This window comes from Lygodium microphyllum, chromosome 21, assembly GCF_053477565.2.
Source record: "Lygodium microphyllum isolate KBCC chromosome 21, Lygodium_microphyllum_v1.1.10, whole genome shotgun sequence".
Classification (NCBI taxonomy): Eukaryota; Viridiplantae; Streptophyta; class Polypodiopsida; order Schizaeales; family Lygodiaceae; genus Lygodium; species Lygodium microphyllum.
The window spans coordinates 110,969,797-110,981,956 of NC_141155.1; the positions used below are offsets into that span (position 1 = coordinate 110,969,797).

The following is a 12,160-nucleotide window of genomic DNA, read 5'->3' on the forward strand; positions in this document are numbered from 1 at the left end:
CAAATCTTTACATGATAACTGTCAAACTCATCAATTTTTTACTCATCTGCATTATAAATATACTTGAGAAAATATTGTGTACTTAAAGGATGGGCAAGGTGATATGGTGACTGATCTTGCCTTCATTATTCAAATAATTATTGACTTTTATAAGGCCTTGTTGGGTTCGCAAGTGATTCTTTCAGATGTTCTCTTTGCTCGAACATACATGTGACTTGGTTAGTAATTAGGTCAAACTAGAATGGGTGAATTTAATAGAGGCCGATATTTTTGAAGATGAAGTGGAAGAAGCAATCACTTGCCTTGAAGGAAAAGTCCAAGCTGGGATGGGCTTCCTAATGAGTTGTTTTCAATCCATGTGCAACTGCTTAAGGATCCATTAACTCAATTGTGTCAGCATGTGTGAAACTCTTATATGATGCCTTCAGATTGAAAGATTGCAGTCATCAGGTTGTTGCCCAAGGTTCCCTCTCCAACCTCTTTGAAACAATGGAGACCCATTTCAGTTATGAGATATTTATATAAAATCTTCTCTAAGATTATTGCCAACAGATTGCAAAAAGTATTTCTGCACCTCATTCGTCCACGTCAATATGGTTTCATTAAAGGTCAAAATATAATGCACAATATTTTGAATGTGCAACTAAGAATTTATTATGTCAAAGCTTCTGGCCAACAGGTTATTATGCTTCAGCTAGATATAGAGAAAGCATTTGATCATGTTGGTTGGTCATTTTTGTGGCAATTAATATCTACAATGGGTTTTGGGCCTCATATGATTTCTCTAATTGATACCATCAGTCAGGGTGCTATGGCCCATATTGCTCTTAATGGAGGGATTACAGAGAAAATTGCCTTATCTCAATCTCTTAAGCAAGGTTGTCCTCTCAACCCCTTGTTGTTTGCTTTGGTAACTCACCCCATGCTCTTATTATTGGATAAGTTGGTAGTTCAAGGTGAGATAGTTGGCTTATCTCTTCCTGGCGGTGGTCAGCTGGTGGGTCAATCTTTGGTAGATGATTCTTTTATGTTACTTAAGGCAAATCATATTAATGTCAATTGAGCAATGGTGGCTTGGAATCTTTTTGCTTTGGGATTGAGTCTTCGTATTAATACTCAGAAATCCACCCTTCTTTCTTGTACAAAGAATGATATGCAAGCCTTAGGATGGAATGGAATTATGATCCCAAGGTGCAATATAACCAGACACTTAGAATATCCTATTAGCGTGGAGTTTGCTCCTCGTGTCTTGCTAGATTGGATGGCATTCCAAATTCATGATAGGTTAATGTATTGAAAATCTCAGAGTTAGTCTCTACATGTTAGGCTAAAAGTAACTCAATGCATTATGATCAATATGATCTTTTTATTGCCATTGCTGCCTTGGACTAAGAAGCCCCTTTTGGATTTGGTCTAGCTTATCAAATTTATGCTGTGGAAAAAAAAGGCAATCGTTTGAGACAAGTATGGATCTCTTGGCAGCATGTAACCACTCTGAAAAGTGTGGGGGGGTACAACTTTGTTGGATGTTAATTTGCATAGGATCACTTTGAGGCAGTCTCTTTTTCAAAGTCTATGTATTCAGTGTCATCCTTGGTCAGATATTGCCAAATTCTTCATAGAAAAGATTGATACCTTTCATGATAGCACATTTGTTCATGCTTCATGGTAGCATGCACATAATTCTACGAGTCCTATAAAGGTCTCCTAGTCTTTTCTCCTTCCGGATTTGATTGCTTTCTAGTAGGAGATGCTTCGTTTCACAATTTGACGTCCTCCGGATATTCGTAAGGAGGAAAATTCATTGTAAAAAGAAATACTAGCTTTCTTAAGGTTATTGGATTGGCCACAAAAAGATTTGCAGCAAGACAAGTTTAATCACATGGCTAGGTTATAGTTGAAGAAAGTCTGTGATGGTGTAATTTCTGGGCGGCCCTGTCTTTATTCTTTTAAGCGTATTTGTCAGTATTTTAGGGTGCCTTGTGGATACGACATTTGATCGTCCATACAGAATAGTCTTTAGAGGTTCTCTCCTTTGCCTACGCTATAGCCATTGGATCCATGGCATGACTGGATGTTTGTGCTTCTTGATGACTTTTAAAAAAGGTCAATTAATCAGATATATCATCAGATGGTGGAAGCTAAGAGAAGGGTCACAAGGAAAGTTAATAAGCTCTAGCATTTGAAGGATAGAAAAAAGAAGTGGCGAGAAAGATTTATCAAGCTTTGGAAGCCTAAGGTTCCATATCACGGTAAAGTGTTCATGTGAAGACTACTCAATGAGAGATTTTCAATGGGAGAAGTGCTTTGTGCTCAAAAGATCTCTATAAGTTGTGTTTTTTGTACTACATGTGATGAGACATTGATTCATCTCTGTCTCTTGCCATGTTGCGTAACAAATTTAGAATTTCATTTATCGTGTGTGGTTCTCGATGACTCAACATTGCATACTAGTTCATTCGTGAATTATGGAAAATATGTACTCTATGCCTTCCTTGCCTTCAGATTGTTCATGCCTATTCCATTTACTTAGATGGATAGCCCTGTAACATATATGACGTACTCGCAATGCCTTTATTTTTGATTCGACATCAGGCATCTTTGGGCATGTGGCCTGTGTGCGTGGATTGGTGTAATGACAAATCTCTCCTATGATGCCAACTGACCTAGTTTGCTCCACTCCAACTGTTCATTCACCGTGATTTATTAGAATTGGTCATGTCATAGGTTGTTCTGAGAGCCTGTAGGTTCCATGTAAATATTCTATAGAGAGTGTAAGAGAGACAAAGTATGCTCACATGATGGTTTGATGTAATAGAATGTAAGAGATACAAAGAGAATGTTGACTTGATGGTTTGATGTAAATATTTACTACTTAATTCAATTATCTTCACGAAAAAGAAGAGTTGTGTTAACATCTTTTTACAAACCTCAAAGGTGTACAAGAGAGAAATACAAACCAAAGCTTTTAGTTATAATCAACTTTTCAAGTAACCATAGATACAAAACAAAGTCACTCTAGGGTGCCATTAGCACAAAGAAAAACACTAACTAGGCTTTCTAAACTCTATAATAACTATGCCACCTTAGTAAGCTACCCATTTGCCCCAAAAGCAACTTAATGCTTTTTTAACTCCTCTATGATAACTTTGCCACCTCATTAAATTGTCAAATTTCCCTCCTTTCATCTTCACAATTTCACATTGTTGCACTTAGAGTTGCACCTAGTGTAAGTTCATATGTGATCCATTAGTTTGGTTTTCTTGAAACATTTTGATTGCTTTGATACATCAACTCTTCCATGTTTCCAAACTCCAAAGTTACCAAACTCTAATTGTACCTCCTTTGCAAAGTCTTTTAGTAGCTCTATTGCTTCTTTGATTATGTCCTAGTTAAAGAAGCATGCTAACTTATCGCACAGTAGCATGTCCATGAACAATGCTAGCTACCACAATTTTGGATGTGGCCCATGATGTAAAACTTCCTATCATGATACATACCAATGGAAAGCTCTTGACTCAATGTATGATGGACAACAAAAATTTTCCACCCCCCCATTTTTTTCAACTATCACTGCTGCTAAGCGAAAAAAGTCTAGCATGTCAACATGCTTCCATCAAGTTCTCTTTGGCCTTGCTTGGTTGGCCAAGCAGCCCTCAGTACATCTCAGCATTTACAAACTCGTAAATATTTTTGAAAAACAGAATATTGTGTAAATTAAAAAGACAATCGAATAAATTTAATACTAAAGACATCATAAGATCAGAAGTGCAGAGAGAGAGAGAGAGAGAGAGAGAGAGAGATAATAATCAGCACTTTACACCTCGAGTGACTGTCATTCAACCAAATATTTCTGCACACTTCATTTTGGGATTTTCTCACAAAAAAACTTGAGGAAATGTCACCTCTCTTCATACCTAACTCACTGGCTGACGAGCATGCCAAAAATCTGGCACACTCCCCCTCTTTGTTAATCTTGTGATTAAAATCTATTGGAAAACTTTTCACCTGCAATTGTCAAAAGGAGGAACTGTTAGGCCTTTCTCTCTGATAGCCTAAATTAGCTCCATGTAGATGTGTACCAGATTTTAATCTTGCTTCTTTCCATTTTCCCCCCTGGTCCAGAGAAACAGAGAAAAAGACAGAATTGATCCTATGATATACCCCCCTGCCATGCCATATGTCACAGAAATTGGCCATTCCTGCATTTCAAACATGCTGCATTTCAAACATGAGGAAAATGGTCCAAATATTGAATTGTTTGTTCATGATTTACTGTTCATAGAAACCTCAAGTTTTTGTGGTTGACCTAGAACAGAAGTCAATAAGATAGATAGTCACGTACCTGCCACGGTCTTTCCCAATCCAAGGGCATTGGCCAGGCACCAAACCATGCTCCTACAATAGCTCCATGTGCTGGTACACAGATTGAATACTCCAGACCACCTCTTGGCCTGATTCAGTTTGAACAAGACCAAATCCAATGCCATAAGATTTGTGTCTTATCTTCCATAAAATTTCTTTTTCATGTTTTTAAAAAGACTCTAATTTCAACAAAACAATAAAACAGGAGAAATGCTCTAATTTCAACAAAATCATGAGATTTAGATTGGCCAACTTCCACATACGTCAATCAAGCTGCCAAATACATGCTGAAAATCTGTCTCATATTTCAATCAAAATATTTTCTTGAGCTTTTGTGCAGTGAAGTGGAAGCATGTGACACATGGAACAATTTTACAAGACCAGAAGTTTGTGGAACTTGGTCATAATTGAGACCTAGCACTATTTCGTCTCACAAAAACATTTTGAGTAAGTACCATTTGCATTTAGTACACTTACCTCCCCACACTCCTGTTTTTAGACTACTCTGCCACAGTTGATTCTTGGGTAAAGTGGCAGCAGGATCAAAGTTGGAGGGCTGAGAGCAAGACAAACACGGCATTTTTAGTAGAATTTTTGTATAGATTATGGGATCGTGACTTTTTTTGGCTTATGTTTCAAAGTAGCTCGCTGATCGGCAGCTGGCTCCAATGGGAAAGAACCAAAGTTGTTACAGCTGACCACAGCATTGTTTGTATGGTTGTCAGGCAGCTCAGGTGATCTGGTTAAAGATCGCTGTAGATTATCCAGCAGCCCAAACCAGCTAGTCCCTAAATTGAGGTGCAACACATGTAGTTCTCAGTTGGCTCTAGCCCAAAAAGCACTATGAATTTTCAGCAGAGACCCCACTTTACAGAGGATAGATTGCAGTATCATCGAAAAACCTAACAATGTCGTCTAGTTCATAGAGCAAGAATAAGTTTGCCTGAGTGTTTAATGTTGCCAGCATCATCACTTGGCAGATTTGATATGTGACAGCTTAGGAGGTAAAAGGCCTCTCTTCATTCCAATTTGGCTACTCTCTGTATTGAAGATAGATATTGTCAAAGGGGGTGAAAGAGCATGCAGCATGCCTTCAGCAGCAGACACAACAAATGGTGATGGTGATGGCAGCAGGATGGGCGTTGGGCAGTGTTCAAGGAGCTAGGATACTATGCAGATCAGAGAGGTATGAGGCATTTGCTTCTCCCACTTGTTGAAGGAGAGAGTCACTCCTGAAGCCTCTCTTTTGGTGGTAAGCTTTTGGATACGTATTGGAGAATCCTCAGCCCTTAGCCATGAGAGTCCTTGCTCAAGATTGCTCTTCCAGTGCATGCGAGAGAAACTAGAGTGACTATTCTCTCTTTCACACGAAGATTCACAATCAGCTTAGCACATGACAGTTAGAGTGGCTAGTCTATTGGCATACTAACTTACGTAGGATGAGGGATATGATCAACATGGGTAGTCTAAAGTAGGTAAACACTTGACCATAAATTTTAAAATTTGTTATTTTGAACCTCATACTTGACAATTTAGTTTATAATCTTTTGTGCATTGTATAGGTGAATGCTGATACATTTAAGTTGAAGGGTTTCAAGTATACATTAGGAGGTGGATGAGGAAATCTTTGCGGAACTCTATAGCGAGCTTATAGCAACAGATACTTGTGACACTTTTAGTCAGTGTACTCGTGGGTGAGGAGTTTGAGTAGAGGGTAGAAGAAGCATGGCCCATGGGGCCCTCTGATATTGAGAAGAGGTGGTCGGAGTGGCTTGGAGATATATGTGAGGCAAGGCTCCAGTAGCTCCCATCCCGTACCTCATGATGGCATCCCCCCTACCTATATAGCCATTGCCTAGGGAGCCATAATTTGAAAATGACAGTAACCTAACCAGTAAGGATAAATGAGAGTGTCTCACATTCCGATGCCGAGGCGTCATCTTCAGACTCTCTTGATGAACATTCCGTTGATCTTGATAATGATGATGGTAGTAATGTTTTCTTATAGGCCTCTCTCTTGTATGCACTACTTGTATCGCATGTTGGACATGCAATCGCAAGGGTCCAAGCCCTAGTATATGCCGATTTTGGCTTTTAATCTCATGTATTCATCTTACTTTGTAATGGCACTGCTATTTTCACTTTAAACATGTATTCTATCATTCATAGTCTTTTAAAAAAATCAAGTAACTTCTTTTCTCATATAATATCATACCATACCTTATAAAATCTTAAGGTACCATTTAGTATTGTATTTATTTGAGCCGTACTTTACTGTACCTTTCATACCCAACAAATATGTTGATAGTCTTTACTCTTAATACACAAAAAGAACATACTAATCACTTTGTCCTACAACTTGTGTCTCGTTTAAGATGGGACATGAGCGTAGGTAAGACATCCAAAAGCACGCATATGTGCAACCACTAGCTTTTTGCCATTCCATGCCTCATAAGGCATGATAGTCTTTAATGCCCAAGTAGATGAACAATTCAGCACATAGCAAGCTGTATGAATCATATCCAACCAAAAACTTATCGAGCAAAGATTTTTGTCCAACCATTTTCACAAGCGATCTATTCTTCTGCTCAGCAATACCATTCTCTTGCAATATATAAGGCATAGTTCATTGATGAATAATATCCGTACAAGAAAGAAATGTTGCAAACCCTTTGACATGCACTTCCCTCCTTTGTCAAAGCAAAGAGTAACAAATTTCTAGCTACTCAAGCTTTCAACCATGGCAATAAAATGTTGAAAGCATGAGAATATCTCTGACTTTGCCTTCAAGCCAGCCACCCAAGTGTGATGTGCATAGTCATCAATGAAGGTAACAAAGTAAATGCATCCACTCAGTGAGGGAGTATGTCACGAGGACATGAAATTTTATTGCTTTGCTTAGCATTTAATTAAATGTACTATTGTGACTTGCACATGTGAGATGCAAGTTAATTATTTCACAATGTGGGACACAAGACATCGAAATATAAGTTGATAGCAAATGCAAAAGTTATAGTGAGTTATGCTTGACAAGTACTAGATGGCACTTGGTGTTAGATTTTTGCAAAGACAAAATTATTGACTACTACTATCAGTGGTAACATTAGAGACAATGCATTAATTAATTAATTAATGACAATTTAATTATTGGCCTATGGAATTATTCTTTCGGCACTAGAATAACTATTAAATTGAATTTAAGAAATAATCTATTGAATATTAATTTAACAAGCTAGATAATGCCAGAAAATGAGATTAGAAGGCTGTAGTTGGGGAAATTTACCCATGTAAGTGGAAAAAACGTTTTTGGGGGCTAGCGAAAGTCTATTATAACCATTGTGAGAGGAGGAGGAGGTTGTTAAAGAGCAAGGAGATGTTGCTAATGTGATTTGCAAGCATCATGGACCATTTCTACAGCAGGTGACACCAGTTTGGAGGCCTCCAAGAGCATGTGACAACTTAAGCAAAATTGGGCCTTTTTTTAAAAAAGGGGTGGGGGGATCTCTCAATCCAACTGCAAATTCACACAGAAAATTTGGGGCTTTCCTAAGCTTTCACCCAAAATTTTTTAAGAGATTTGGAGATTTTCTAAAATTAGACTTTCTTAATCAACACTGAGGGAAAATTCATCATCACGCGTGACTTTCGGTATCTTTTGGGTAAAGTTTTTACAAAGATGATCAAATTTCTCTTCAATTTCCCAATAAAATTTGGGACTTTTCATCATTTGAGCCAATTTCATGCCAATTTCTTCAAAAAATTTGGGGCTTTTCTGAAATTTGTCAAATTTCATCAATATCAAGGCTTAATGAAGCTTAAGATTCGGCATTCGGCATTAATTGGGTAATAATTTTACACAAATTCTCTTCATTGTTTGGGTAAATTTTGGAGTTTTTGCCCAATTCCACTACCAAGGCACCCAAAAATTGGGGTTTTGCCTCAATTCATCTTCTTGGCCCTCGATACACTCCAAAATCATATTATAAGGCTGCTGGCCCTGTTCTTTGTCAACATTCATTTTGGTGTATTACTGAGCAAATTTTCAGTATATTCAGCTGCTGTCCACATTATTGGAGCATTTCCAGCCATTAATCTCTAATTTCAGCATATTGCTGATTACCGCCTTTATCGAGTAATATTTCTTCTTGAAAGTAATTATTTTTTGCATATTTTTCTCTCTCCTCAACAAAAAAAGCAACAAGAGAGATTATTATTATTTATATTATTCGACTTCATTGAGGCGGGCAGCATATCTTCTATCAATGATTTATTATTGCTGATCATCACTCATGGAAAATAATAAGAATGATTTGTTAGGCATGCTTGGCGCTGACGACAAGTTCAACGGCACCAATTATCCAATGTGGGCTTACATGATGTGACATGTTCTTGTCGCAAAGAATCTATGGCATATTGCCAACAATAGCGAGTAAAGGCTAGTCTCTCCAACTATCATTCTATACATAGGATCATGCAAGACATCCAAGGAAGCATGGGATAAGCTTGCATCATTATATCAAGTGTGCAATGAAGGACGTGTTGCTTACCTACTTAAGCAACTGGAAGACGTACGCATGGAAGAAGGTAATATGGATGCCTATCTCACCAACATCAAAGATCTTATTGAGCGGTTATAAATATTGATGAAAAAGTTCTTGATAACCAGCTTGTTTCCATCACTCTTAATGGTCTACTGAAGTCATGCCAAGGTTTTGCTACTACCTTGCGGTTGGTAACTATGGGTGACCAAGCTACCTACAACTTTGACCAACTTGTGTCTCTATTGTTACAGGAGGAGAGAAGCTCTCTCAACCGCAATGCTACCATGGCAACCGAACAGGCCTTTACCCATCATCGTGGAAAAACCAAATGCAAGCTAAAAAACAAGGTTGTTGGTCAAAAACATTAAACTTTCATGCTGGTCATCCTTCTTCCTCCACCCCTTTTCTACATCAAAGACTTCCATGCTGGTCCAATCCTCTTCCAATCCTTCCAAGGGTCCAATCAACAAAGCTAAGAGGTGTAATTATTGTTAGAAAACAAGGCAAGACATCACTAAATGTCATGAGCACATTGCATCAGAGAAGGAGTCCAATCTTGCTCTTATATATGAGACTGCGAACTATTCTCAAATCAAGGATTATACCTTTTTCATTTAGTGTCAATATAATCCTTCTATTCATAATGCTTGTTTTTCTATTATTGATGTGGCTTCTACTTGGTATTTCAATAGTGATGCATCTAAGCACTTTACCTCTTGCCGGACATTATTTTCATGTCTTGGATGTACCTAAGGGGGGTATAGTTACGTGTGCTAACAATGCGTCTTATGCAACTAAAGGCATTGGACATGTGTAGGTTGTCTCTGTCTTGGGCACTCCTTTGACATTGCATGATGTTCTCTATGTGCCGAGCACATAGTTGTCAGGTACGAAAGGTACGATACGGTATGGTACGATAAAATATGGTACTAATTAGTACTTTATGATTTTATAAGGTACGGTACGATGTTAGTACGAAAAAAAAGAGATGATTTTTTAAATAACAAAAATAAAAAATCATTAAATGATAGATCATAGAATACATGTTTAAAGTGAAAATAGCCATTTCATTACAAAATAAGATGAATACATGAGGGTGACCATTGTGGTCACATGGGCTATGCAAAACATGCGATACAACTACAATCTAATATATCTGATTAAAAAAAAAAGAGAGACTTGTGTCATATGAATCTATGATGAGGTATCACTATCATCATCATTAGAACCATCTGGGGCTCATCAAGAGAGTTTGAAGATGACTCCTCGACATCAGATTATGAGACACACTCATACTCATCTTCACTGATGAGGTTGCCATCATCATCAAATGATCGCTCCCTAGGTGGCGGCCGTGTAGGCAAGCATGGAATGTCATCATGAGGCACAGGATGTGAGCTACTAGAGCCTCATCTTACATATGTCTGCAAGCCACTCGAACCACCCCTTCTCGATGATGGAGGGCGTCGAATGACCATGCCCCTGCTACCACCTACTCGAACTCCTCACCCACAAGCACGCTGACTACGAGTGTCACGAGTATCTGCCGCTATAAGCTCTCTATATAGCATTGCAAAAATCATCTCCTCCTCGTCCACCTCCTTATGTATACTTGGAAGAGTGTCGCCCATCAACTTGAATGTATCAACATTCATCTACACAATGCAGTAATGCATGTAAGATTGATCATTGTAAATGCTAAAATCTAAATTGTAAAGTATAAAGTTTAAACTTCAGAGTTTAAAGTTTAAAAGTTAAAACAACAAATTTTAAATGTTATGGTTAAGTGTTTAACCCTTACCTGCTTCGGACTACCCATGCTCATCATAACCCTCATCATACGTAAGTTAGTGCGGCAATAGACTAGCCGCTCTAACTGTCGTGTGCTAAGCCGATTACGAATCTTTGTGTGAATGAGAGAATAAGCACTTCGGTTTCTCTCACATGCACTCGAAGAGCAATCTTGGGCAAGGACCCTCATAGCTAAGAGCTGAAGGGTCTCCAGTGCATATCCAAAGTTTTGGCATAAAAATAAAAGCTTCACAAGTGACTCTCTCCTCCAACAAGTGGAAGAAGCAAAAGCCACATGCTCTCTCTGATATGCATAGCATCTTAGCTTCTCTAGCACTGCATTGTGGTCATCCACAAGGACCACATGAGTCAAATAAGCAAGCTGGTCTAAACGTAACTCTCTATCATCCATGGCTGCCGGTGACTTGTAGGCCGGATCTACCAATGTGGCAAAACCATGGATGGGCTTATGCATCCACGCCCATCTCCTCTCTGCTATCTCTAAAACATGTGCACGCTATGTCTTTGTGATCACTGTACAAGCACGTGCCTCCACCAATGCCGCTCTAAAGAAGTGAAAGAGAAGGCCCATGGTGGACCCCTGGCAATCACTCATACGTCACACCCTATAAAAGGGAGTCACGACAATGACAATGGCACGGAATTTTTGCCAAAACTGCTCATTAAGGCACAAGTGCTGCATGGCTTTGGCCTCCTTTGTCTCCTGCTCATCCCACTCATTCCATAGAGTGGATACCATTGTCTGGCACAAGGTGGATTGCACCTCATAAAGGCACTCTAGCAATAACAACATGTAAGTAAAGCGAGTTGAAAAAGGCTTCTTCAACTCCAGTGTGCTATCCTCATGATACATCGCAAGTACCTTTACCTTTACTGTGAAGAATTTGCAATTGATGTAGCTTTGCGGACCACCCTCTTCACCCACTTGAGCTTTCCAATGTCCTCCATGAGCAAGTCTAAACAATGACTTGCACATGGAGTCCACACAATCGTAGGGAACTCCGCCTTAAGCAAACGGCCTATGCGCCGACAATTCAATGCATTGTCGGTAACAACTTGCATCACATTTGAGGGGCCCACTTACAATCACAATTTACAAATTACAAGTTATGTATAAATCAAATTTCAATTATAAATCATGATATTATTATAATGAAAGAAAGTGAAACAAATTTAAAATGTAAATTGCAATGTACACCTTAATGACAGCTTGTTGAATGTAGCGGTAGATGAATGCGGCCGTCGTTTTTCTCTCACTCTTGCCAGTATCTATGGCCTGTAAAAAGTAAGTGCCGAGTGGACATGAGACAAGTATATTGATGATGCCCCATTTCTTACGATCACTCCATCCGTTGGTGAGAATGGAGCAACCATATTTGATCCATGCGGCCCAAATAGGATCAAGGGCTCTATCAATCCTCTCCTTCTCTTCATCAATCTTT

The 12,160-nt window shown here is 38.7% G+C and overlaps 1 protein-coding gene across 2 annotated transcripts in view; it reads right to left on the bottom strand.

Annotated features, from left to right (window-relative positions):
- Positions 1-3,708: 3,708 nt before the first annotated feature.
- The window catches only part of LOC148018429 (phosphatidylinositol-glycan biosynthesis class F-like protein), a 79,152-nt gene continuing 70,700 nt past the window's right edge, over positions 3,709-12,160 (bottom strand). Inside the window, exons 7-9 of one of the 2 annotated variants that reach the window (XM_087662156.1) lie at positions 4,346-4,454; positions 4,083-4,202; positions 3,870-4,008 (exon numbers count right to left, since the gene is read on the bottom strand). In XM_087662156.1, the coding sequence (XP_087518282.1) occupies positions 4,089-4,202; positions 4,346-4,454 (223 nt within the window). In that variant the 3' untranslated portion in view covers positions 3,870-4,008; positions 4,083-4,088. Of the gene's footprint in view, positions 4,009-4,082; positions 4,203-4,345; positions 4,455-12,160 lie in introns of both variants that reach the window. The other variant, XM_087662155.1, reaches the window with a different exon arrangement.